Source organism: Cydia pomonella, chromosome 10, assembly GCF_033807575.1.
Source record: "Cydia pomonella isolate Wapato2018A chromosome 10, ilCydPomo1, whole genome shotgun sequence".
Lineage (NCBI taxonomy): Eukaryota > Metazoa > Arthropoda > Insecta > Lepidoptera > Tortricidae > Cydia > Cydia pomonella.
Window position 1 is genome coordinate 7,643,744 of NC_084712.1, and position 26,726 is coordinate 7,670,469.

Here is a 26,726-nt window from a genome sequence, read left to right on the forward strand (position 1 = left end):
GCTACAATCGGCCGAATCGGTATTAGTCGTATCGGCCGTATCTGTATATCTGTAGAGATATGTAACAAATGAAAATGTGATATCTATTTCTGTTTGCGCTGCCGAACGCCAACGTAAAGGGCCCTCCACACTCGTGCGCGAAGCCGCGAACGCGAGTGTGGATGGCCCTCGCGTCGATTTCGCAGATTGTTCACGCCTTCGCGCCTTATTCCCCGTTTTTGTCGGTATTTGGCCCGCGTCAAAGGAGACGCGAAGCGCGAACTTGCAAGACTCCACACTCGCCATCGCTTCGCGCCGCGATTCGCTCACGAGTCGGTTAATCTGTTAACCTTTAACCTTCTATGGCGGCTACTTGGTTCTATGGGATGCGAACTCGATCAACCAAAAATCAATTTGACAGTTCCCAGTTTGAATCAGTGCCTTGCCGCAAACTAAATGCGATCAGCTGACGCTTCGGCACCAAATCGTCGTGAAGTTGTGCGAGTGTGGAGGCTACGTCAACGTCGCGGTATGTTCGCGCCGCGATTCACGCGCATAGTCTGGAGGGGGCTTAAGGTTTGCGATAGTATCGGGAAGGTCGGCCGGTCACCCTGGCGCGGCGCGGCTAGTAGGTGACGGAGACGGGGTGCGCGAACGTGGCGCCCGCCGCCTCCAGCGCCACGCCGCCCGCCGCCCGGACTTGCTGCGATCACAACGGACGAATATTACAAGGGAGTTGCGTGTATCTGATACATTTACACCTTACATATTACTGTATATTGGTGCAAGTGAAGTTCAAGTTAAAAGTACAATATAACATAAATATTATAAGTAGAGCAGTATATTAATTAATGTGTCTTTGTTTGCTTTTTTTTGTCCTTTATGTGCATGCGTTTGGGTTTTAGATTTTAAGTTTTGACATAGTGATTTTTGTGTATGTAATGTTGTAATGTTATATGTATCAATTCATATTCAAAGTTAAAATATTAATTAATGACAAGAGGGATGAGCTGAAAGCCCGACCACCAGCGGTGATCAGCTATAATTATATTGATGGTGTCCTCTCGTGCCCGTTGTGCGCACGGGTCTTTGCCAACAAGATCGGCTACGTCAGCCACACGAGAGCACATGAACGCCAAAAAAGGAGTTGAAGCAGTCGCCGTGGCCGAAAACGGCCAGGAGCATATAATTAATTAATTAGCCAAAGATACTAATGCCACTTTCGATACATTATGAATAAATTTAGTTATATTTAGTCAGAAAAATAAGTGGAAGTAGATTTATAAAGTTGTAAGCAGGTTATTACGTGTGCAATATACACCGTGTGCCAATCAAACCCGACAGATTTTAACCATGCATTCCTGAGGTCATAAGGAGCAAAAAATGTTATGAGTTTTGGCCAAATTCGCCAAAAAAATTTTTTTTTGCCGAAAAAAAAAATCCTTTTGCGTTTTCTGCACACGACACGTTATTTATTTTTACACCTTGATGAAAAAAAATCATTACAACGAATAAGTTTTTTTTTATTTACAGAAGAAAATTGCGAGTTTACTTTAAAACTTTAATATCTGTCAGTAGGTATGTCTAAACCAAGTCACATAGTGGCAGCGTCACAGCTAAAAATGCGTTTTTGACTAAGTTATAAAAGAAACAAATTTTCTCTAAAACAAGACCGATTTCAGAAAACATTGTATGACATTTTAGTCTCTAAATGCGGTCAAGAATACACCTTTGAAATCTGTCGGGTTTTATTGGCCCACGGTGTATTATCATTAACAAGATTGTTGTAGGTAGCTACACCTGATTTCATCGTTGTAAGCAGGAAAAAGCTTAAATGGATTCCACTTATATATATGAAATAAATATAAGGCGTCCTCAGAAGTTTTAATTAAATAAAATATATAACATATGATGTGTGTGGTGTGTGTAATCGATATACTAATAAAAACTTACTTGGCTGGTAATTTGCATCACAGTTGCGTTAGCTTGAGGGTTTTGTGCTACAGCGCTTTCTACTGGACTCGTATTCGCCGCAGGTCTAAAAAAGAAACAAGAATGTATTTAATTGATTTAAAATTCATGACAGCCGTATTTCAATAGGGAGTATTACTGCAATGTTCTACCGCCAGAGTACAGCACTAGCAAACTTCCTGAACCATAGAGTAACTTATACATTCTGTGCCTTGAAGTGTTCTTTGACAAGTTTCCGCAAATAATAAAATATGACATTGATGCATCAAGGCGGTTTGTTCACAAAGGGCCTACCGGGGAACCCGAAAATCGAAATTAAGTTATCTGCCTCTACATCGCTCGAATATGCAAGAGTGATAGAGGTTAGATAACAAAATTTCGATTTTCTTATTTCACGGTAGACCCTCAGATTGTGATGGATTGTGGTAGTGGCGCCCCCTACGCAGTTTTACGTTATATTCCCTATTAATTTTCGTAACTTACATAATAAATATAAACAGAGATACTATTATTAATAACTAGCTTGAATGTAAAATATGTCTGACGGCATTTCCTCGTTGTATCGCTATACGTGGTGCGAGAAAGCCGCCAGGTCTTTGGTTACCAGGTACATCAAACAGTTACGCAAACCAATTATGATATCTATAATTCTTGTTCCATACAAATAGAGCTTATACATGTCGGTCGGGCGGCGGGTCGCAATTTTATTATATACTGCAACTTTCCCTGAACAACAATTAATCTGCTAGAAAATCAACGCGCAACTACTTACGAACAATCGGAGAGACTATCTAAATGGTAGATTTTGTTCTTCACGAATATGTGAGCGCGCAATTACAGTTACAGCAGCTGGACGCAACGCAAGAGGCCGTCGCGGCGCGGCCTTGGAGCGCTACTGCGGCTATCCTGTCAGCGGCGCGACGCAATGCCAGCTAGTGTATCATGGGTACGAGCAAAGAGAATTGATTGTAATAGAGAGGTCTAAGAATACCGGGCCCTTTAGTTTGACATCCAAAACAGATGGCGCTGTACTGCGTCTTGTTTTGCTGCCGTGTGTACAGAGCAGGTATAGGTACCTGGGCTCGTGCTCGCGCTCGGGCTCGGGCGCGTCCTTCTCGCACTTGACGCCGCAGTCGCCGCAGTCCGCAGCGGGCTCGGCCGCGCCGTCCGCCGCCTCGTGCGGTGTGTACAGAGCAGGTATAGGTACCTGGGCTCGTGCTCGCGCTCGGGCTCGGGCGCGTCCTTCTCGCACTTGACGCCGCAGTCGCCGCAGTCTGCAGCGGGCTCGGCCGCGCCGTCCGCCGCCTCGTGCGGTGTGTACAGAGCAGGTATAGGTACCTGGGCTCGTGCTCGCGCTCGGGCTCGGGCGCGTCCTTCTCGCACTTGACGCCGCAGTCGCCGCAGTCCGCAGCGGGCTCGGCCGCGCCCTTCTCGCACTTGACGCCGCAGTCGCCGCAGTCCGCAGCGGGCTCGGCCGCGCCGTCCGCCGCCTCGTGCGGTGTGTACAGAGCAGGTATAGGTACCTGGGCTCGTGCTCGCGCTCGGGCTCGGGCGCGTCCTTCTCGCACTTGACGCCGCAGTCGCCGCAGTCCGCAGCGGGCTCGGCCGCGCCGTCCGCCGCCTCGTGCGGTGTGTACAGAGCAGGTATAGGTACCTGGGCTCGTGCTCGCGCTCGGGCTCGGGCGCGTCCTTCTCGCACTTGACGCCGCAGGCGCCGCAGTCCGCAGCGGGCTCGGCCGCGCCGTCCGCCGCCTCGTGCGGTGTGTACAGAGCAGGTATAGGTACCTGGGCTCGTGCTCGCGCTCGGGCTCGGGCGCGTCCTTCTCGCACTTGACGCCGCAGTCGCCGCAGTCCGCAGCGGGCTCGGCCGCGCCGTCCGCCGCCTCGTGCGGTGTGTACAGAGCAGGTATAGGTACCTGGGCTCGTGCTCGCGCTCGGGCTCGGGCGCGTCCTTCTCGCACTTGACGCCGCAGTCGCCGCAGTCCGCAGCGGGCTCGGCCGCGCCGTCCGCCGCCTCGTGCGGTGTGTACAGAGCAGGTATAGGTACCTGGGCTCGTGCTCGCGCGCGGGCTCGGGCGCGTCCTTCTCGCACTTGACGCCGCAGTCGCCGCAGTCCGCAGCGGGCTCGGCCGCGCCGTCCGCCGCCTCGTGCGGTGTGTATAGAGCAGGTATAGGTACCTGGGCTCGTGCTCGCGCTCGGGCTCGGGCGCGTCCTTCTCGCACTTGACGCCGCAGTCGCCGCAGTCCGCAGCGGGCTCGGCCGCGCCGTCCGCCGCCTCGTGCGGTGTGTACAGAGCAGGTATAGGTACCTGGGCTCGTGCTCGCGCTCGGGCTCGGGCGCGTCCTTCTCGCACTTGACGCCGCAGTCGCCGCAGTCCGCAGCGGGCTCGGCCGCGCCGTCCGCCGCCTCGTGCGGTGTGTACAGAGCAGGTATAGGTACCTGGGCTCGTGCTCGCGCTCGGGCTCGGGCGCGTCCTTCTCGCACTTGACGCCGCAGTCGCCGCAGTCCGCAGCGGGCTCGGCCGCGCCGTCCGCCGCCTCGTGCGGTGTGTACAGAGCAGGTATAGGTACCTGGGCTCGTGCTCGCGCTCGGGCTCGGGCGCGTCCTTCTCGCACTTGACGCCGCAGTCCGCAGCGGGCTCGGCCGCGCCGTCCGCCGCCTCGTGCGGTGTGTACAGAGCAGGTATAGGTACCTGGGCTCGTGCTCGCGCTCGGGCTCGGGCGCGTCCTTCTCGCACTTGACGCCGCAGTCCGCAGCGGGCTCGGCCGCGCCGTCCGCCGCCTCGTGCGGTGTGTACAGAGCAGGTATAGGTACCTGGGCTCGTGCTCGCGCTCGGGCTCGGGCGCGTCCTTCTCGCACTTGACGCCGCAGTCGCCGCAGTCCGCAGCGGGCTCGGCCGCGCCGTCCGCCGCCTCGTGCGGTGTGTACAGAGCAGGTATAGGTACCTGGGCTCGTGCTCGCGCTCGGGCTCGGGCGCGTCCTTCTCGCACTTGACGCCGCAGTCCGCAGCGGGCTCGGCCGCGCCGTCCGCCGCCTCGTGCGGTGTGTACAGAGCAGGTATAGGTACCTGGGCTCGTGCTCGCGCTCGGGCTCGGGCGCGTCCTTCTCGCACTTGACGCCGCAGTCGCCGCAGTCCGCAGCGGGCTCGGCCGCGCCGTCCGCCGCCTCGTGCGGTGTGTACAGAGCAGGTATAGGTACCTGGGCTCGTGCTCGCGCTCGGGCTCGGGCGCGTCCTTCTCGCACTTGACGCCGCAGTCGCCGCAGTCCGCAGCGGGCTCGGCCGCGCCGTCCGCCGCCTCGTGCGGTGTGTACAGAGCAGGTATAGGTACCTGGGCTCGTGCTCGCGCTCGGGCTCGGGCGCGTCCTTCTCGCACTTGACGCCGCAGTCGCCGCAGTCCGCAGCGGGCTCGGCCGCGCCGTCCGCCGCCTCGTGCGGTGTGTACAGAGCAGGTATAGGTACCTGGGCTCGTGCTCGCGCTCGGGCTCGGGCGCGTCCTTCTCGCACTTGACGCCGCAGTCGCCGCAGTCCGCAGCGGGCTCGGCCGCGCCGTCCGCCGCCTCGCCCGCCGCCGCTCCCGTGTGCGTGCGCCGGTGCGATGACAGATGACCTGCATAACAAAAAACAAACGTGTCAGCCATTTTCGTTGGAGGAATCTACACTCATTTCGTATACATATTTCAATACCAATGCGATGCCAGCGACCATGGCGAAAACTGAGTAAACCCCCGAAATATGTCCACATCTTTTATGAACATGTTCAAATCGCCGGCGTATGCATAAACCGACGATTCACTGAATGAGTCTAGCGTAAACTGTAGGTGCTTACAAGGTGGTGCAACAAGTTATGATGGACTATACTCACTTTTATACACAAATGGAATCACTACTGCAGGTGCAGACCTTACGCATATTGACAGTACCTTTGCACATGAAGTCCTTGGAGCAGACGTCGCACCGGAAGGGCCTGGCGCCGTTGCCGTTCTTGTTGTGGGAGCGCTCGTGGAACAGCAGGTTGCCCTTCAGAGGGAACGACTTGCCGCACTCGCCGCAGCTGAACGGCCGCTCGCCACAGCTGTGTGATCTACAAATAAAATACGAACTGTGAACTACTGCGATAACGGCTATAAGGAAAGACAGTAATAAAGAATTTAAACGCGGTTATGGCACTCAGTGTGGGAAAAATGTGGACTTATGTGGGCTCAAATTTTCTCATATTGTGTCCCAAAGTCACTAGGCATACCTACCCATATTCAAAGTATCAAACTTACAATGCGTAGGTAAGCTTCTCCCTACCCCTACCTATCTTTTATAATCGGAATTTTAACCGCATCTTCTTTGTCCAGCCCATTTCCCAGTTCAGCTGGGGTCGGCCCTCCTCGTACGTCGGGGCCAAGATAATCTCTCCTGGGTTGCCTGTGTTGTCAGGTTTTGTGTCCTCATCTCTTTTTTGACATTGGACCACCAGACCACCTGGGGTTGCTTGGGATGTTTATAGCCTTCCTCACTGCGTAGTTTTCGTCCCTTCCCATAACGTGACGATACAATCTCATTCTACTCTTTGAGTTTTTCGGTAACAGGCTACCTTGAACGAGCCGCGTACATACTAATTGCAAACCTTATCGAGTAGCGTGACACCGACTGCCCACCTAAACATTTTCATTTCCGTCACGTGGAGTTTTTGCTCATGCACTTTTTTAGCAGTCCAGCATTCTGCTCACGTGATTGTGGGTCCGAATTATGACCACACCATTCACCAATAATGCCTGATACAATCAATAAAGAAACATTGCTATAGATCAATCACTTGACTAAGATGGTGTAGACTGGAGAATTTGGTTATCTTAATAATCATTGTAAGAACCATACTAGTGGCGCGTTCTAAATATCGACTTTATTGTAATTTAGTCAAGGCACAAATTCAAATGTATAAAAACCACCTATCAATTACATATGTATTAACCTCTTCGTGGACACGATACGTATAGGTATACAAGTTGGCTTTAAGTTCCACGGATTCCATATCGCACACGCGATTTCATTAAAAATGTATAAAAAGTCAAAAATCCATTAGAGGTTTGGACATTTCAAAGTGCTGGGAGTCGATGAGTTATGTTACCTCATATGAGCCACCAGATGTTCCTTGCGAGTGAAGGCCTTGGAGCACACCTTGCAGGAGTGCGGCGTGTCGCCCGTGTGCTGCTTGAGGTGGTTGGTGAGGTGCTCCTTGCGCGTGAACGTCTTGTGGCAGAACTCGCAGCGGTGAGGGGACTCGCCCGTGTGTATCCTGCGGATAATTTGGACTTTACATTTTGCATAATGCGAAAATTCTCTTCCGCTCATTATATTCCTCATAACTGAAGGCCGCGACTTTGTAACAATTTGCTCGGTGGCGTGAAATAGCGAGGACTTTGGTGTTTAAATTGACTGGATCTAATCTGATCTCATTATTGGGCGTCGCCTTACTCGCCTTATTCTGCTTAAGCATTTTAATAAAGGTAACACCTAGACACCAACTACGTAAAATAGTAGGATTAATTACAGGACATAACACACTTAACAAACACCTACACAATATGGGTAAAACAGACAGCCCCATGTGCAGAGCGTGCATGGAAGAAGAAGAAACAACAAAACATATTCTCCTAGACTGCAAACAGGTAGAAGTATACAGGAACAAATACCTAGGGACTCCGTGCAGACTAAGAGAGGCAGTTAGCAACCTGAAAACTTTGCTAGGCTTCGTGGAGGAGCTGGGTCGGTTAGAGTAGCGCTACCTCGTTTCGCGCAAAATAGGCACAATGGTTGTCGATTTGCGGAAAATGCCCAGAAGCACTAACTAACTAAAGGTAACGCGCACACCATTTTTGGTCTCAGTAAACGATACAAACTATAGTAAATGGTAAGACTGCTCGAAAGGGTCTCGCTCGCTACTGACTTAGAGACTGCTTATGTTCACAAAGATCGACAGTGGTTACAGGTGGAAGAGAACCGAGGCCCTTATACATTAACTTTCGAGTCCCACGGAACGATCGGATTGGCAGACATTCAAAATTAGAATAAAACTTCTAAGTCGTTTTTGGCTAACAATTTTTAAATCCTGAGAGTTAAAGACTGTGATAGTACTAACCTGACATGGTTGGTGAGATGCTCCTTGCGGCTGAAGGTCTTGGTGCAGAAGGGGCACTTGTGCGGCGTCTCGCCGGTGTGGAGGTGCACGTGGTTCGTGAGGTGCTCCTTGCGGGAGAACGACTTCGAGCAGTACGTGCACTTGAACGGAGTCTCGCCCGTATGTTGCCTGAAAATATATACTTTACTTAGTCTCGTAAGTTTTTAGGAAGATTTCCTTTCACAAATTAAAAGTTTTTCGACAGTTTTTTTTAGTTATTAAACTTGTTTCCACGAAAATCGTACAAAAAAATAGCCAAATCTACGTTAGGTTAGCAAATAAAATTTTGAAGTTTGAAGTTTGAAGTGATCAACTTCACCATGACCGCCTTGCCATTGGTGCGCTATGTTTGCAAATTTTTGCTGTTTTTAATTTTTTGTTTGGTCCTCTTTTCGTTTGGTCGCGCGGCAAATGTTTTGAATTGCCTTTTGAGCTTGGAAAGTTGAGTGTTCTCCCTGGCAAATCAGGGTGTAAAATCTACTCGTCAAGCGCGAATGCAACCGACTGGTGCTGCTATAAAAAACGATGGCCGTTATATTAGAGTTACGCACCGGACATGATTGACAAGATGCTCCTTCCTGGAGAAGCTCTTGTTGCAGTAGGTGCAGGAGTGCGGCGCGTCGCCGGTGTGCTGGCGGATGTGGTTGTTGAGGTGCTCCTTGCGCGAGTACGCCTTCGGGCAGAACGTGCACTTGTGCGGAGTTTCCCCCGTGTGCTGTCTGCAACAGCAGTACATTCCGATTCAAACACAAGCAAAAATAAACTAGAAGGGTTATTCTCATTTGTCTTCTCTTTACGTTCACCGGTAATAGATTACCGATAAACGGGGAGCGGGACCAAATGGGAATAGCCCGACTAGAGGGGAGGGGACCGAGCTCAAATCGGAATGTACAATGCTGTGCTACTAGCGGGGGAAACGGCACAAATGACGCCTGATTTGAATGCGTATGTGGTACAGAGATTAGCTTACCTTGGGGTTGGAAACCGTGAAAAGTTCATGCATTTCAATACATGCTATTATATTAGTAACTATGATTCTATGAAAATTAATGTAAATTCTGCACAGTAGTCGGTAGCACAGCATTGTTTATTACATTGGCTCATGCGGCAGGATAAAATAAACAAAGATAGTCAGGAGTCAGGAGCCCTGTCGATGGTATGTTACTCTTATTCATGACTGACGAATTTTACAAAAACTTTCAAAAATAAAAATTAATCCTAAGATACTAAATACACAAGATAATTTATTACGTTTTTTTTACTATTTCTTAGGGCTTGTGCACAAATCACGCGAGGTATTTTTCGGCTACTTTTTGACCCTCCCTCCCCCTTGGTGATATTTGGTGAGCTTTTTGGCTACCCTGTCTCCCACATAACCCCACGTGTATACGCTCCCAAATTGCGTAATATAGACTTGCTATTTTGTAGACCGGAAGTGACGATGTATGATTTACAAAACCGAGAAAAAGTATATACTCATGTGATAGATATTTTTTCTTAGTTTTGTTCACTGTAAATTCGGATGAGGTCTCCATATACCCCCCTCCCCCAACGTGATATGTCGTGATTTTTTCGTGCCCCCCCCCTCCACCCTATCGAAACTCGCGTGATTTGTACAAACACAAGCCCTTATTTATTTGTTAGGTTTTTAAAGGGTCATCAACGTAATTGTAGGCATGCTTAGGCTATGGTGACTGGTTACCATTAGGCGAGCCGTAAGCTTGTTCGCCACCGACGTGGTATTTAAAAAAACTGTGTTATTAAACTTAGCCCACTCAAATAAGCATTTGAAATGGAAAAATCTCTAAAAACAAAATATCTAATAATAATTCAACCGCCAAGCGGCGTAAGTTCGTAGTATCTCTATTAGGCGGAATGGGGAAACAGTTTTCCTTGATCATATCCAAGGCATCGATAGCAAAAGCCTTACCACTTCTGGATCTATTTGCCGTGACAATCTTCACAGTCCAAAAACAGTTTTTAACTTTGTACTGTCGGAGTTCCTCCTACGCTGATGACGTCGGCTGAGCGAAGGAATAAACACAGTGTTTTATGGCACCAAGGTAGAAGGAAATCAGGCCTAAACTTTATTCCGAGCTCTGTGGTCGACTGCCGGTGATTTTAGCAATCCCTTTCCCAACATGCAATTTAGTGGTCACCTGACATGGTTGTTTACACGCTCCTTCCTAGCGAACGACTTGGTGCAGCTGACGCACAAGCAATGTTTGTTCTCACCTGACGTGGTTGTTGAGATGCTCCTTCCTGGTGAAGGACTTGGCGCAGTAGGTGCAGCGGTGCGACGACTCGCCCGTGTGCTGGCGCACGTGGTTGGTGAGGTGCTCCTTGCGCGTGAACGATTTGGTGCAGCTGACGCACAAGCATTGTTTGTTCTCACCTGACGTGATTGTTGAGATGCTCCTTCCTGGTGAAGGACTTGGCGCAGTAGGTGCAGCGGTGCGACGACTCGCCCGTGTGCTGGCGCACGTGGTTGGTGAGGTGCTCCTTGCGCGTGAACGATTTGGTGCAGCTGACGCACAAGCATTGTTTGTTCTCACCTGAAGTGGTTGTTGAGATGCTCCTTCCTGGTGAAGGACTTGGCGCAGTAGGTGCAGCGGTGCGGCCACTTGCCCGTGTGCTGGCGCACGTGGTTGGTGAGGTGCTCCTTGCGCGTGAACGACTTGGTGCAGCTGACGCACAAGCAATGTTTGTTCTCAAATGACGTGGTTGTTGAGATGCTCCTTCCTGGTGAAGGACTTGGCGCAGTCGGTGCAGCGGTGCGGCGACTTGCCCGTGTGCTGGCGCACGTGGTTGGTGAGGTGCTCCTTGCGCGTGAACGATTTGGTGCAGCTGACGCACAAGCATTGTTTGTTCTCACCTGAAGTGGTTGTTGAGATGCTCCTTCCTGGTGAAGGACTTGGCGCAGTAGGTGCAGCGGTGCGGCCACTTGCCCGTGTGCTGGCGCACGTGGTTGGTCAGGTGCTCCTTGCGCGTGAACAATTTGGTGCAGCTGACGCACAAGCATTGTTTGTTCTCACCTGACGTGATTGTTGAGATGCTCCTTCCTGGTGAAGGACTTGGCGCAGTAGGTGCAGCGGTGCGGCGACTCGCCCGTGTGCTGGCGCACGTGGTTGGTGAGGTGCTCCTTGCGCGTGAACGATTTGGTGCAGATGACGCACAAGCATTGTTTGTTCTCACCTGAAGTGATTGTTGAGATGCTCCTTCCTGGTGAACGACTTGGCGCAGTAGGTGCAGCTACTTGCCCGTGTGCTGGCGCACGTGGTTGGTGAGGTGCTCCTTGCGCGTGAACGACTTGGTGCAGCTGACGCACAAGCAATGTTTGTTCTCACCTGACGTGGTTGTTGAGATGCTCCTTCCTGGTGAAGAACTTGGCGCAGTCGGTGCAGCGACTTGCCCGTGTGCTGGCGCACGTGGTTGGTGAGGTGCTCCTTGCGCGTGAACGACTTGGTGCAGCTGACGCACAAGCAATGTTTGTTCTCACCTGACGTGGTTGTTGAGATGCTCCTTCCTGGTGAAGGACTTGGCGCAGTCGGTGCAGCGACTTGCCCGTGTGCTGGCGCACGTGGTTGGTGAGGTGCTCCTTGCGCGTGAACGACTTGGTGCAGCTGACGCACAAGCAATGTTTGTTCTCACCTGACGTGGTTGTTGAGATGCTCCTTCCTGGTGAAGGACTTGGCGCAGTAGGTGCAGCGGTGCGGCGACTCGCCCGTGTGCTGGCGCACGTGGTTGGTGAGGTGCTCCTTGCGCGTGAACGACTTGGTGCAGAATGAGCACTTGTGAGGGGACTCGCCGGTGTGCTGTCGCACGTGGTTTACTGCAAATACAAAACGAGTATTTAAATTAACTATCCCGTCATCTAACAGTTAATGTAATGTTAGCACTTTCTGGATTGTATTCCCATATGCTATTGCTTTTGAGTTGATAACTTGAAGTGCTTCCTACACTTAGCACTCCGTGTTTGAATCAATATCCTAAGTTTTGCGAAATTACTACCACCCTCCAATAAAATAAAATAAAAATAGACTAATTGTTTTGTTTGTTAATAAGGCTTCAATGTTTTATTCGGGTATTTCGTGCAATATCTTTATTATTTAGTGAAAATATCGAAAATAGTGAACCGTGATCAGAGTAAAGAACGAGTTTGTTACAATGCCACCGGTTTACTAAGTGTGAAATATGTGGCAAGCGAGCCACTCGAGAAAATCACGAAAAAAGGGATTTTATGGCGAAATTTCCCCTGGATAAAGACCGATACGTATTGCTTTAGATACTTTTGACCTTATTTTGGTGCAGCAGGCTTTAAACACACCGAAAATTTGATATTTTATATTATTTTTAGTTGTGAACTAGGGATGTACTAAAACTATCGATAATTGTATGTTTATTTGTATATCAGTGTAAGTAATAAAATAAAATATGTGAAATTTCCTGAGAACTTGCATGCAATATGACACAAAATTAATTCGTCGAAGATTTTCAGTGGAAAATTATCTATCATCTATGCATTAATGGTTATTATTTAACATATTTGATTTGATTTATAGATGCATATTAGCGCTAAATAATCAGTTGATCATCTCATTAGCAAACACTTGGAATATAAACTGTACATAACCAAGGCTGTATGTTTTCAGATGCAGGCAGTGGGTTAAATTTGTTGGGAACGAAGACCTGATACATCTTCCCATAGAAAAGTTACATTTATTGAAACATGTATCTGCAGATCATTTTGAAAATAGTGCTTTTAATAAAAAAAAATTAAGAAAAAAAATAGTGAAGGATTTTATAATTACAATCTGAGTGTAACGAGGTATTCTAATATAGAATCCTAGCGTAGTGAGGGATTCAATTGTTAACGCCTATGGGTGGTATTCCACCTATGCAATTTCTTTGTCCAATGTGTATTGCGTCTCACATTTTGATTAATGACAGAGTGAAACGCAATGACATTGGACCAAGAAATTGGATAGGTGGAATACCACCCTAAGGTGGAAATATTTTTGCTACCACGTGATAAATTTACACATCACCTATGAGGAAATTATTATGGTACAAATAAATAAATAAATTTAATTAATGGTAATTAAATAAAATAATTTAACCTAAGAAGTATGCAAAAAGAGGAAAAAAGTGATCCCTCCTAGTAGGGAAAAAAAGTGCTACTTTGATCCTTCCTAGTGGTGAAGAACAACAAGGTGTTCTAAATAAAAATCGAGTCCACATTAAGCTCGACCACGTGTTAGTCCACTCATAGAACTATCCACTATATAACATACAACTTAAATGTGGACTCGATCCTAACTTGATTTCGAGTACAAAATTTGTAGACAAGAGTCTATATTTCAACCCTCCCCATTTTATCGATATCGATAAGAAACGCAAGCGTGTAGCGTACTACACTATTTAAATTGCTTATGTTGGTAGTATGGTTCTTTGACAGTTCTTTGTCGTACATTTTGGTAATGATTTGCGAAACAAAGGGATTCCACTCGCTAGTATGGAAGTCCCGTCTCTTAAAACGTAGTGATTATATGCTCTTTGATAGTTGTCTGCAAGTATTACACTATTAAAAATAACTGCATATTTAGTATTCACAGATAAAATATCAGTCTGATGATTTGTGAATGATCTTTCCATGACAAGGCCTCAGAGTCTCCACAAACTTACTTTGTCACATGTTAACTTAAGGTCACTGGCCTAAACATCAGTCTCACTCAGGTGATCCTTCCAAGAGAAGGCCTCGGAAGCTCGGAACACTACCTACAATGGAAATATTCGAAATGCGTTTCTCCGGTGGCCAGCACGTGCACGTCGATGACCAAATGCTTCCGCCTTGTGAAGGATTTATAGTAGTAGTTGTCACATGTTTACTTAATGTATAGATTAAAAGTCTCAATATCAGGCTCACCTAGGTGATCCTTCCTCGTGAAGGCCTTGGGACAGTATCCGCACTGGAAGGGCGTTTCTCCGGTGTGTTGGCGCACGTGGTTGACCAGATGCTCCCGCCGCGTGAAGGACTTGGAGCAGTAGTTGCAGCGGTGCGGAGACTCGCCCGTGTGCTGCCGGACGTGGTTCAGTAAATGCTCCTTGCGGGTGAATGTTTTCGAGCAAAAGTCGCAGCGGTGGGGGGTTTCGCCTGGAAATTGTACTCATATTGCATTTTCTTGTTGGGTAAACTAGCAGTCGCTAAAAACGTCCAGAAAGTACAGGGTTCTTGGCAACTGATTTTACTGAAACTACTCCGATTTTTATGATTAAGATTAGATTAGATTTATTTATTTCTTAAAGAAAAAGACACAGTATTTTACACAAAAGGATAAAACAAAGGCTACTAAAAGATGTCTGTCTGTTCTCTGTATAAGGTCAGAGTGAACAGAAGAATTATTTTATAACTCCGAGTGTAGTGAACGATCCTAAAATCTAATACTAAATTTGCTTAGTTAATATGTAGTAGCATAAAAGAGCAGTTTTTTAAAAGAAAAACCAAGCCTGCCCGGTGGCTGCCGAGTTTAGCTCAGAATGATAGGATGTGGATGTTAAATGGAAACCAATACTGACCGGTATGCCACAGTATGTGATTGGTGAAGTGTTCCTTTCTTGTGAAAGACTTCCCACAGAGTTCGCAGCGGAACGGGGTATCGTTCGTATGTGATCTCATATGGTTTGCTAAGTGCTCCTTCCTAGTATACTTCTTGCCGCATATTTGACAATGGTGTGGAGTTTCACCTATGGGGGTGGGGCAGAAAATAAAATGTTATTCAATGATGCAACTATGTCACTCCCTGTTTATTTTTCTCTTCGTAAAGCGTGAGTTTTGTCGCAACTAGATATCTATTAAACTCCATTAGTTTTATATCATAAACACGAAACGACTGTATCAAAAGTCTAAAAATTTCAAATGGCTAGTTTTTGAAACATACTGATATCGAAATGCCTAGAGTTCATTCCGATTTTTTTTGGCACTTTGATACAAAGTCGTTTACTCGCCGTCGGTTTAGATGCATTGACAATATATTTAGTTGCAACGAAACGCACCTTATTTGTCTCCCGGAAAAATATAGAAAAAAATTAAAAAGATGTTTGTTTTCGTATGACGAAGAGAACTATAAAATTGGGTAGACCATAATGTTAATCTTGCTTACAATAATGTGTTAGATCTTCAATAACTCACATTGAACAAATTGTGTCAATAGTTGAATCATTCAATATTCAAATTTCTGCACCACCGTGGCCCGATCGGTGCAGGCTTGGTAGTTTTGGACAGTGTCATTACTTGAATAAACCACCCACAAATTGGCACCCGAGGAACTTTAGGCATCTAGTTTTTGCAGGATATTGGTCACTACCAATATCCTGTCACTAAATGTGACCACAATTTGAGAGGTGCCAACAATAGGTAGGTTTACCAGAATTATAAAAAAATAGAACTGTTCTACCACTTTAAAAAGCGTTACTTAGTAAAATTAACTAATTCATGCATGCAGAATACAAAACCAAAAATTAAAATATGCAAGTTATTTGATTTGGTTGATTTGAAATCATATTATTATTGACAATTTTTTTAACCATCATCAACCATACAATTCAAAGGCAGCTTGCATTGTTGTTGCAATTTTTACCAAACAAAGCTATGAGTAAGATTCTCTTGTAAGAACAAAGCCGAAGTTTAACTCTGTAAAACACTTAGAAATTAACACACAGGTTCAAGACATGCAAACTAATATCATTCAAATATAAACATACGGTGATAGCTGTTTCGTGCGATAGCAAATGAAAGAAAGAAAGCGAGTGAGGTGCTATCATGGGTGTCGAAGTACGACATGACATTGTAGCGAAAAATCACCGTATTGCGATGGTTTGCATTTTAATTTCTATCACCGACGTTACGTTACCGAAGTTACGTTCCGACTTGATTTGTTACAAGCAAATCTTAGTAAATGTTACCCGTATGCCACATGACGTGGTTCATAAAGTGCTCCTTCCTCGTGAAGCTCTTCTTGCAGATGTCGCACCGGTGAGGAGTCTCCCCCGTGTGTTTGCGAACGTGGTTCACCATATGCTCTTTCCGGGTGAAAGTCTTTGCGCAGAATTGACATCTGTTGGATACAATAAAATACTGCAGAGAGAAGAATATAGAGTTTTTATACGACGCCCCGAGTCTTTAATGTTGTTATATTATAGTTTTACATTTTAGTTTTGTATGTATGAAAACTATTTATTTCGTACTATGTAACGTAAAAATACACTTGCCCGACTACTTTAACTTACTTTAAGTCTTATTTAATTATTCTTAATGAAGAGCTTAGTAAATTCGTGTAATTAATGTCTTATAATATATATTTTTTTCTATGATATATCACTAGCTGAAACTGTATGGCGTAAAGCATAATCAAGGACAAACCTGTAGGGCGTCTCCCCCGTGTGGCTGCGCACGTGGTTGTCGAGGTGCTCCTTGCGCGCGAAGGTCTTGTGGCACGTGGTGCACGCGTACGGCTTGTCCTGCGTCAGCCGCTTGGCGGTCCGCTCCGCCGAGTCACCTGCTGTAACGACGTCTACGTTCAAATAAAACCAGTAAGGCGTTGCTTTCACGGCGAGTACGACCAGGGCCTTCATTCATTAATCAGAAAGCTAAAAACATGGAAGTCGTAAAATGGATCTGCTCGAATAGAAACCGATGTAATTAATAAAATTACGAATAGGTACCTGCTTAAATAATTCTGAACCTACTTCATGTTCAAATTCGAAGAATGAAGCGGTATTTCGAATGTTAAGTAAAGGCTACTTTAAGAGGCGGCTCCCCTGTAGCACAGATCTTGAAGCTTAAAGACTATTAAGGGAGTCAGCAATAATAGAAATACCTTATAGAATAAGGTTATTAAAAATACTAACCAAGATGGCATTTCCCGTGCCTTGACAGCTCCACGGGATTAGCAAAAGCCGATCCACATACTTGACAAGTGAATGGTTTTCTTTCGCCATGATATCGTCTGTAAAAACCAAATTAAATTAAGTAATGTCCTATGTCCAGATGATCAAACTTGGGGATATCAGAAGGCTCAACCATTTCTGTCTAAGGAAACATCAGTGACAAAAAAAAATACATGGTAGTTTGTCTTTGTCGTTTATGGACGCAAGAAATTCGTACCATGTAAATAGCTAAAGTCTCTCCCCCTCGAGTCCCAGCTATAGACGATGTGAAAAACCTTTAAGTCCCAGTGGTTTTGTTTTACATACTTTTTGTATGAAATTGCGTGTGTGATATGGCGACTATGGGACTTAGGCGTAACCTTTTTGCCGACGCGATAACACGTTCGCGCGACTCAAGCAGCAAGACTTCTTTATGAGGGTGAGCGAGAGCATTTGGTTTTAGACGAAAGAAATGCGTGAGTTGCCTTAGCTTGTGCCGGTGCTACGTCTAACTGTACAGATGGAACATTTCTAGTCGCTTACCTGTGAACAATGAGTTGATATCGGAACTGGAATATCTTCCCACAAATATCACAGGCATGATGTCCAGGCGAGTTCTCCTCGGCGGACATGGCGGCGCTAGTTCCCGCTTCTACTTCCACTTCACTAATTACCTACAAGAACACCAAGTAAAATGAACTTTCCTAAAAGAAAATATAGACAAGTTTATTGTAAGTAGACAAGTCAGCTCCATATACGATCTAAATTTGCTTATAAGAACGTGATGAAATACGTGAGGTACAGCTGTTCGTACGAATACTTGTATAATCAAGAATAGATTTCGATACGCCTAATATATTAAAATATATTACTCTACCATACGCCATATTCCATAAATACTTTTTTCATCTAGTGAAATGTATATGAAAAAAAAAATCACTAAGTAGGGATGGTGAAACTGGTGATGTGGCATTAGAGTTCTTAGAAGGCTTAGGCGTTTTCACAATTAATTGATTAAATACATAAATGCATTGATTTGTTTGGGTCTGCAATAATCCGTGTGCCACAATAGCCTAACTTTGATTTCTCGTAGTGTGAATGACCTTTCACTTTTTATTAAAAAAGGCAAATTTAATTTCCTTACTTTGGCTTGGGGCTGTCCGTCAGCGTTAAGTTTGCCGAAGACCTCGTGGTAAGCGAGCAGCTGGGAGAGGTCCTCGACGTTGACCTTGTACATGGCGTGCATGTCGTGGTCCGCCGCGCCCGCCGATATCTTCACGACGGCTCCTTCCATACCCATCGCGCCCACACTCTGTATCAAGGAAAATAAGTTTAATTTAAAGGAAGAGTTGTTTTCACAACCGTCTAACCTAGTCGGTCACTACCCTGCCGGTGTAGCCGATGGTCCTAGGTTCGAATTCTGGTATGGGCATTATATATCATTGTTGGTCCGCTGGAATTGGGCTGAGTGAACGCAACGAGCGATCAACAGCCCGCCTGCTTCCGGCCGGGCGTTGGTCAGCTGCGCTGCAGACTATTGGATGTATTGCCGACAGACTTTATAGGAAACTGTTTTTAATAGTGGCTTATCTCATGCTTAACTACCTCATTTGTTCTTTTAGGGTTCTTACAAAACTCACCTTTAAATCAATGCTCTTAAGGTCCTTTATCTCAGCTGGCAGCGCGAAGTGGGCAGTCTCTATCTTGGAGCCGCACTTTTCATCTTTGACTATGGACAGGGGGTCCGCGGCACTGGCTTCTATGGACGTGGTGCCGTCGGGGTTCTGCGTGACGAGAATGTTGGCTGGCTCGCCGGTAGCTTGCTCGATGCGGACTACGTTCTCTAACACCTGGAAATTCGTTTAGGTCAAGTCCACTGTGACTTTTAATACAACTTTTTCCAAACTTTTTAAAAGGATGTATTTTACCTAATTGTAGGAACTGATTAATATCTTTAAACTATGATATGTAGATCGATGGATCCACAATTCCACAGGGAGATAAACGGTGGCGATTGCTAAGAAGTTATTATGGTCATGGTCTGGTCTTGGCTGTATGAAGATGATTTGTGTGAAAAGCAGAAAATCACTGTAGACAGATAAATTGTAGGCCTATAATAGCCTACCTGTTGCCCCACAATCTGCTACAGCTGGTGCACAGTGAGCGTGTGGCCCGACGGCATCTTGATAGCTTCACGCAACTCCTCCTTATCTACTAGCTTGCCTCCGCCCGGGTCTAGCACGGTAACGATGTCTTCACTCACTGTTAGTTGCTAGTTGCCTACCTGTTGCCCCACAATCTGCTACAGCTGGTGCAGTGAGCGTGTGGCCCGACGGCATCTTGATAGCTTCACGCAACTCCTCCTTATCTACTAGCTTGCCTCCGCCCGGGTCTAGCACGGTAACGATGTCTTCACTCACTGTTAGTTGCTAGTTGCCTACCTGTTGCCCCACAATCTGCTACAGCTGGTGCAGTGAGCGTGTGGCCCGACGGCATCTTGATAGCTTCACGCAACTCCTCCTTATCTACTAGCTTGCCTCCGCCCGGGTCTAGCACGGTAACGATGTCTTCACTCACTGTTAGTTGCTAGTTGCCTACCTGTTGCCCCACAATCTGCTGGAGCTGGTGCACAGTGAGTGTGTGCTGGTCTGACGGCATCTTGATAGCCTCATGCAGCTCCTCCTTGTCCACGAGCTTGCCTCCGCCCGGGTCTACTACGGTGACGATGCCGTCTTCGCTCACTGTTAGCTGGATCTAATAAAATACAGGTTTTATGTTTTAGGTCCTAATACATGAAACTACTATTTATATAAATCATAGAGTAATTGTTGAAAAAGACTTTGATGACCAAATTAAGTTGTTTCAACATACAAACCAAACTTATGCTACAATTAATATACTTGTACAATACTTAAAACTCCTAGTTATTATTTGCTATTTATTACGCTACAGTAAGGTGAATATTATAATTATTTATAATGTGCAATTTAAGCCTTAAAACACAACAATTATAAAAAGCATTTAAATAGTGAGTGACTTACCTCGCTGACCTGCCATTTGTGGATATTAAGCAGCGTGAATATAAAACGTTTATGTGCATATTATAAGATATATATATAATTAAGCCAACCATGTCACTAGATATTATCATTATTTTACACTTGTCACCCCAATGGATTTTTCTACTGCTTCATTAGTGAAATGGATGAGTATAGGTGTCACTGACAAGTTAACAGCTGACACACAGTATTCATAAAGTACATAATATTATAATACCTGCTGGTTGGAGTGTTCTGGCCTCGTTGCTGCCATTAGCTGCTGCTGCATTATGTGTTGCTGCGAGTGATGCCCCTAAAATACATTTTAATGTTATCATAAGCGCGCGGCCAAGAATGTTATCGCTGATTCGCTAGATTGTTGGGGTTGCGTGCCAATGAATTTCGCATAATTATTTAAACAGTTGTGTCTACCGATAGAAAACAAACTAAGAAGATACTAAATAATAGAAAAATAAAATATTTGTGAACATGTATGTCACTGTAAGTATACATAGTACAGAAATTAACAATTAAAATTACATTGGAAGGTCAAACTTTAAAATTGAATACATGCGTAAGTAACTATACTGAAAATAGTGTCATGGTCATGCTTTGGTATATATATTTTTTAATTAGTTTTCTGATCAGTTATTACTAGTCAAGTGCCAGATTAGCGTTTTATTGCAAAAAACCGGAATTTAAAAAAAAATCAAATTTCTTTCGAAAAAATAATGCATATTTCAATGGTAATTTGCCCAATAAAAAAAAGTTCAAACAAATTCACTATTTTTGTTTTTTGTTATTTTTAATGCCAGTAATAATTTGTGCATTAGATTGACTTTTTAACCAACTCTATAACTTCAGAGGAGGAGTCTCCCAATTTGTCAAATTGCCAGAATTTATTCTTAAAATTCTTTATGTGTATTATGTCGACCGGGTTCTGATATGACGAGGTAATAGAAATACATTTCTTCTGGAGAAGAATGATCCCCCATTTGTGCTTGGGTAGTGTCAGAAGGTTCACTCAATTATTCCGGTGCATTCGGATCCCGACTAACTCAGTCATTAAGTGCTGAACAGGGAAAACCGTGTTATATGACCCACACCCTCAACGGAAAGATACAGACACCACTCAAGGTTAGTGCCGGTGGTATCGTACTGCAACAGGTACGATCCACTTAGCAGCGGGGTTTTTTATAATAGACCTCTGACCTGGGACGACCACATAGAGCTGGGTCGAGCGTGTTTTGCGCTAGGCAGCCTAGCAGACTGCAACGCGCAGTGTAGTTAGGTCACGTTATTTCGCGACCGTCCACAGCCTACTGACTTATGGCGCCGAGCTGTGGGTCCGCGCCGCCGCCTCACAACGTGTGTTCCGTATGCAAAAGCGGGTGGTAAGAGCTGTAGTAGGAATATCTAACGACACTTCATGTAAGAGCTTTTTCAGGAATCTACGAATCCTAACATTGCCTAGCGTGCTCATATATCAAGTGGCATTGGCATTATTTACTCACACGAACCTTCATGTATTTAAGCGTCAGGGCAGAAACGCGGGCCAACCTCTTCGTAAAGATAAATACTACAACCACCTCATAACGCAAGCCACCGCAACGCTGTAAGGTCTGTCTACATAATGGCCCATTGGTATACAACAGACTACCTACCTAAGTATATCAGAGATGCAGCTTCCACCGCAGCATTTAAGGTCAGGCTACGCAAGTGGCTTCTTGTTTTAAGTTTATGAAGTGTACTCCTAATTTTTTGAACTACCATGCACATAAAATCATTGCCTTATTGCCTGATAAACGATTGGAATTAATAATTAATTTTATATTATGTAGATTATGTCATCATCATCAATTATAGTTATATATTGTATAATTGTTAATTATATCGATTTGTAATATGGGTATTATTAATAAATATTTGTATTTGTAAAGTGCTTATTACATCGATATGGGCGATATGGCCGCCGCGACGGGTACTTTCAACCTTTTTGGGTTATGTTTCCGAAAACGTGGAAATAGTCCTCAAAAGAAATATTTCATGCTCATAAATACTATTCCTTCGAAATGTTATGATTTCATATTTTTTCATAATGTTTCTCAAAAATACTTGAAAAAAAAACGGAAAAGAACAAAAACATGTTTTTCGGACATTTTCATCCCTATGACAGTGACTTGATAAAATTAATCTACACTGAGATTTCCCTAGCCAACGAAACAGACAATGCTGACATTCTTTCATTCCAACATGCAATAGGGATGATGACATCAATTAATTTATGCTTAAAAAAATTACATTCATTGGCATGGCCATAAAAGATATATACTGTAATAAATTTTAATGCTTCAAACTATTAGTTTAAGTTAAAAATAGTAATTTTGCTGATAGAAATATTATGCATTAATTTTGTTCTTCTAGATCCCAAGCGCTACAACTTCCAACACCACAAAATCAATCAACAGTCAAAATTACATTAGGTTATTTAAACACTACTTACTATATACTGAATTATGTAACTTTCGATTACGTGCCATAACATTTTAGCTAGAGATGGGCCGAATATTCGGTAATTATCCGGTATTCGCCATATTCAGCAAGTTTTCCAGTGTACATATTAGGCCGAATTATTCGGTTAAAGTGCTAAAGGGTAATTCCACGAGACTGTAACGTCAGTTACCGTTACCAATTATTTCGTGTGTTCTTAGAAATTTTCTTAATTAATGTAAGAATACACGAAAGAATTGGTAACTGAATCTACCGTTATAGTTTCGTGGAGTTACCTGTGAATATTTGGCAAATATTTTTCATTGTATTTGACTTGTCGTAACATTAAAATGTTAACTCCTCTAGAACATTTCGAGTAACCTCTTTCATCAGGTTACGTTTTCCCGTTGCCATTAAAGGACATGATGAGTTATAATGAATCCATAGGATGTTTAGATTATTTAGTGTTGAAAATTTGTTTGCAAGTCCCTTGCTATTGTGACCCTTTTGTTTCTAGAAACTTGGCTAGGAATTCATCTACAGCTGCTAAAGTAATTGAAACGCTTTCAAGTGGTTTACAAATATGGATACCAGATGAACCAAATAATTTAGCCGAATATTCGTATTCTAGTTTTAGCATTTACACCCTAAGGTTAACTCAATTTGTCAGGAATAAATTGGTGGGAATAACCCCTAAAATTTTACGATTAATCCGAGTCATCACCCCTATCTCGTATACAACAAGCTCCTTTAACCAAACTACACAACAGCCATGTACGAGCATTCCCGCAAATAAACGGATTGTGTTACCACGTGATTTACCATATCAATGTTATGGTGTACAAACTCGACCCGGTTATTGGGTACCTGCTGGTGGGTTTGACCCGAGTTAGTTGTGACCTGACCAGTGGCCTGCTGCTGGGACAGCTCTTGTTGCTGAGCATGGGCTAGGGCATCTAGAAATAAACATGCAGAAAATTAAAATAATCTTTGTTATTCAACTTTTTCTTATTACATTTGTGTCATATGAGCCACAAGGTTTCAACAGTGGCACAGAATTATGAAGTGTAAACTATATCAATGCAGATTGGAATAAGATAAGAAATCTTGGCCAGTTGTACAACTTAAGTAGTGTCCTATAAAAATAAAAATTACAATCAGATTAAATGGTGAAAACAGTCTATATGACCATTATTTTCTTTATGTATAGCCTGGTGGAGTACCAGTTGTAGACTGCAACAAATAGGAGTGATAATAATTACCATGTGTTTGTGTCTGAGTGGCAATGATCTGTGGTAACTGTTGTGCAGCGGAGACAGTAACTTGGGTCTGTCCTGGATGGCCAAGTATAATGTTGGGATCTCCATTGAGTATGCTTGCATGGGCTTGACCAAGGTCCTGAAATATTTTAAAATTGTATAATAACAAGTTGACCATGCTTTTAACATGTGGGTCAAAATTATTTTCATTGTCTCGTCTTTTGTCCCCAGCTTAGGAGTAAGGCATGCAATTTTCAAATCAAAGCTAGCAGATTCAAACTCTAGCTTGTACAAATAAGTTTCAGAAATATTACTTGATAACTAATCTCAATAAGGCCTAGTTTCCCTTTCTGGATTGAAAGATCTAATAGCAATCTGTATAACAATACTTGTACCTGTGGCGATTCTTGAGATTAAGTTGCCAAAGCAGACCAGCAGAAGAAGAAGAAGCAGGACTTTTAGGATGCAAGACAAATTGGCTTGCATAAAGTCAACACGAAATATTTAGATCATACATATAAACTGACTAGGTTTGAAATAAAAGGAAAACACCTCTATTATGCTAGAGGATGTGAATTGAATAAAACCTCATGTTCAGAATAATCACTTTCAGGATATGGACTGTACCAGAAAATCAGTGGACCAAAAAATACATTCAATTGATAAAACATTTTACAACAGACAGAGTAAATATTTGGGTTAGAGGAAAGTTTCTACAATGGATAGAATAATTTCTTAGAGGCCGAAAACTCAGTGTGTGAACCGCTGACAGTGTTTCTGATGAATTTGATGTCTGGAGCAGCATCCCATAAGGATCGATCATCTCAACGATCAGAATATTTGTTACTGACATACAAACCACCATCAAATCCAACTTCAGCTTCTTTGCAGATAACTCCAAGCTGTTTGTAAACCCTATAAACCAAACTACAGTCAGACCTGAACCGAATAAGGGACTGGTGCCTGGACTAGCACAACAAATCATGCAGAAGAAAAACCCAAAGTAGTTAGCAGGAACCATGACCCAACAAGATTTGGGAGTTATTATGTCTAATGATCTCAAGTGGGAACCCCATATTTCACAAATGGCAAAAAAGGCTAATTCTATCAAAACATCATTAGAAGAGCATTTTGTATTCTCACCCCTGAAACAATGCTAAAGATATACAAGACCTACATAAGCGCTACTCTCGAATATGGTTTTCAAATATTGATATGATGAATGAGTACAGTGTAGATTTACCAAAATTCACGCACAATTAAAGTGACTACTATATGAGGAAAGATTGATCAACCTGGGCCTGACAACACTGCAAAAGAGGCGTGAACCTGCAACTTGATAGAGATGTTCAAAATCATTAGCGGTTATTACATACTATATGGGACTGAGCTACCTGTTCATTCATAACACAAACATGCGCACTAATCATAAAACAAATATCGGCAAAAACTTGATTGCAAACTGAATAGCTTGGCTTGGAACAAATTACACTCCGAAGTTGAGAACTCTATAAGTGTGCAACAATTTAAAAATAGACTTGACAAACTATCCACAACAGTAAAATTGTGGTAAGTCAACTATGATTTTTATGTACCATTAATTCCATATTATTATCATTTGTTTTTATTCTGCTATCATGAAGACCTTACATAACAAACAAAATGAAAGTGTATGCAATAAGGGTATGTTACCTTTAATTATTGCAATTAACTAGCTCCCATGTTGTTAAATTATTTACTAACTCTATAATGGTATAAAAGTGTGCTGCATACAACGGCCATAACATACCAAACATTATGTAGTGCAAGTAAAACCTTCTAATTATTCAGTAATAAATTTATAGCCAAATTATAAAGTTCACTTTAAATGATAATTGCATATGAAAGTGTAAATAATGCAATGTTTAGTACCTGCACTGGTTTCCCATTTTCTATCCTCGTACCCGTGGGCAAACCGTACACCGACACTTGCGGTATCGGTCCCGGGAAGAGATTTGTAAACACCCAGTACTTCGCGACGCTAGACAAAGCGACGTTTACTGCGGCAGAGTTCACTCGCAGGTCGGTAGCGGACGTCGTAGGGGTCAAATTCACCGTCTGCTGCTGCTGCTGTTGAGCACATTGAACGAGATTGTATTTGGAACCCAAGAATCAACTAAATTAACATTCTAACACGAAAAAAACTACTATGACCAAGCACTAAAAAACTGCGAACCTCTGAATTTCCTGGGGGCTGGCCGCCACCCGTGTTGATATTGTGATGCTCCGTATTCATGTTGAGTCCTTATAAACTATAAAACTAGTAACTTTCACTAAAATATTTACAAAAACACAACATTTCTAAACTTTCCGTATTGGCATTGTCATAATTTGACTGTCAACGAAATGGAGGCGCGGGGGACGCGACGGGCCGCCATTATGAAACTTAGCACACAATAACATTTTCTTCAAATAACGCTGTAGACTGTTTTGTACGTAAACACATTAAAATTCACTTATTACTAGTGATATCGGCAGTGGATATTTCCGAAATTACCATGAAAATGCTTTCAGCAAATCATGTAAGTAACTTTTGTTCAAATACACATTTGTGATAGTACGTTTCACGAATTCATCACACAACCACCCACGACGAAAGTTACACAGTGACAATGCTGCCACCCTGACAAAACTAACAATAGAAAAAATCATAGTGGTAGTGGATTTCTTTTTGAGAAGTTTCAGTCATATTTACTTGTTAATTGAGTTTTATACCGCTGACGCCAGTACCTATGAATTTAATTTGGTATGTAATTCAGATAATAAACATTAATAATCATACCAATACTGACTTATTTCAAGTATTATCTTCATACAATTGTTGTTAGTTAGTCTAGGTATAGAATAGATGGCGCGT

The 26,726-nt window shown here is 44.0% G+C and overlaps 1 protein-coding gene across 1 annotated transcript; it reads right to left on the reverse strand.

The window, feature by feature from the left end:
* Nucleotides 1–588: 588 nt before the first annotated feature.
* LOC133521742 (uncharacterized) lies at nt 589–26,486 on the reverse strand. Its single transcript, XM_061856809.1, has 22 exons — nt 26,046–26,486; nt 25,742–25,939; nt 23,834–23,969; nt 23,439–23,527; nt 20,320–20,394; nt 19,642–19,797; nt 18,684–18,893; nt 18,188–18,355; nt 17,587–17,717; nt 17,026–17,123; nt 16,538–16,688; nt 16,081–16,232; nt 14,695–14,862; nt 14,045–14,272; nt 11,770–11,950; nt 8,670–8,837; nt 8,080–8,247; nt 7,069–7,236; nt 5,873–6,033; nt 3,027–5,559; nt 1,933–2,017; nt 589–682 (listed from the first exon to the last, which is right to left on the reverse strand). The coding sequence occupies exons 1-22, from the start codon at nt 26,103–26,105 to the stop codon at nt 605–607; spliced, it is 5,562 nt and encodes a 1,853-aa protein (XP_061712793.1). The 5' UTR covers nt 26,106–26,486; the 3' UTR covers nt 589–604.
* Between the last annotated feature and the right edge of the window lie 240 nt (nt 26,487–26,726).

Bases quoted from the DNA above. Each gene is read 5' to 3' on its own strand.
- LOC133521742 (XM_061856809.1), bottom strand. From the start codon at position 26,105: ATGAATACGGAGCATCACAATATCAACACGGGTGGCGGCCAGCCCCCA. The intron at 23,528-23,833 runs GTAATTATTATC...GTTTATTTCTAG, and splicing joins CACTCAGACACAAACACATG to ATGCCCTAGCCCATGCTCAG. The intron at 2,018-3,026 runs GTACCTATACCT...TTTCTTTTTTAG, and splicing joins GAGCGCGAGCACGAGCCCAG to ACCTGCGGCGAATACGAGTC.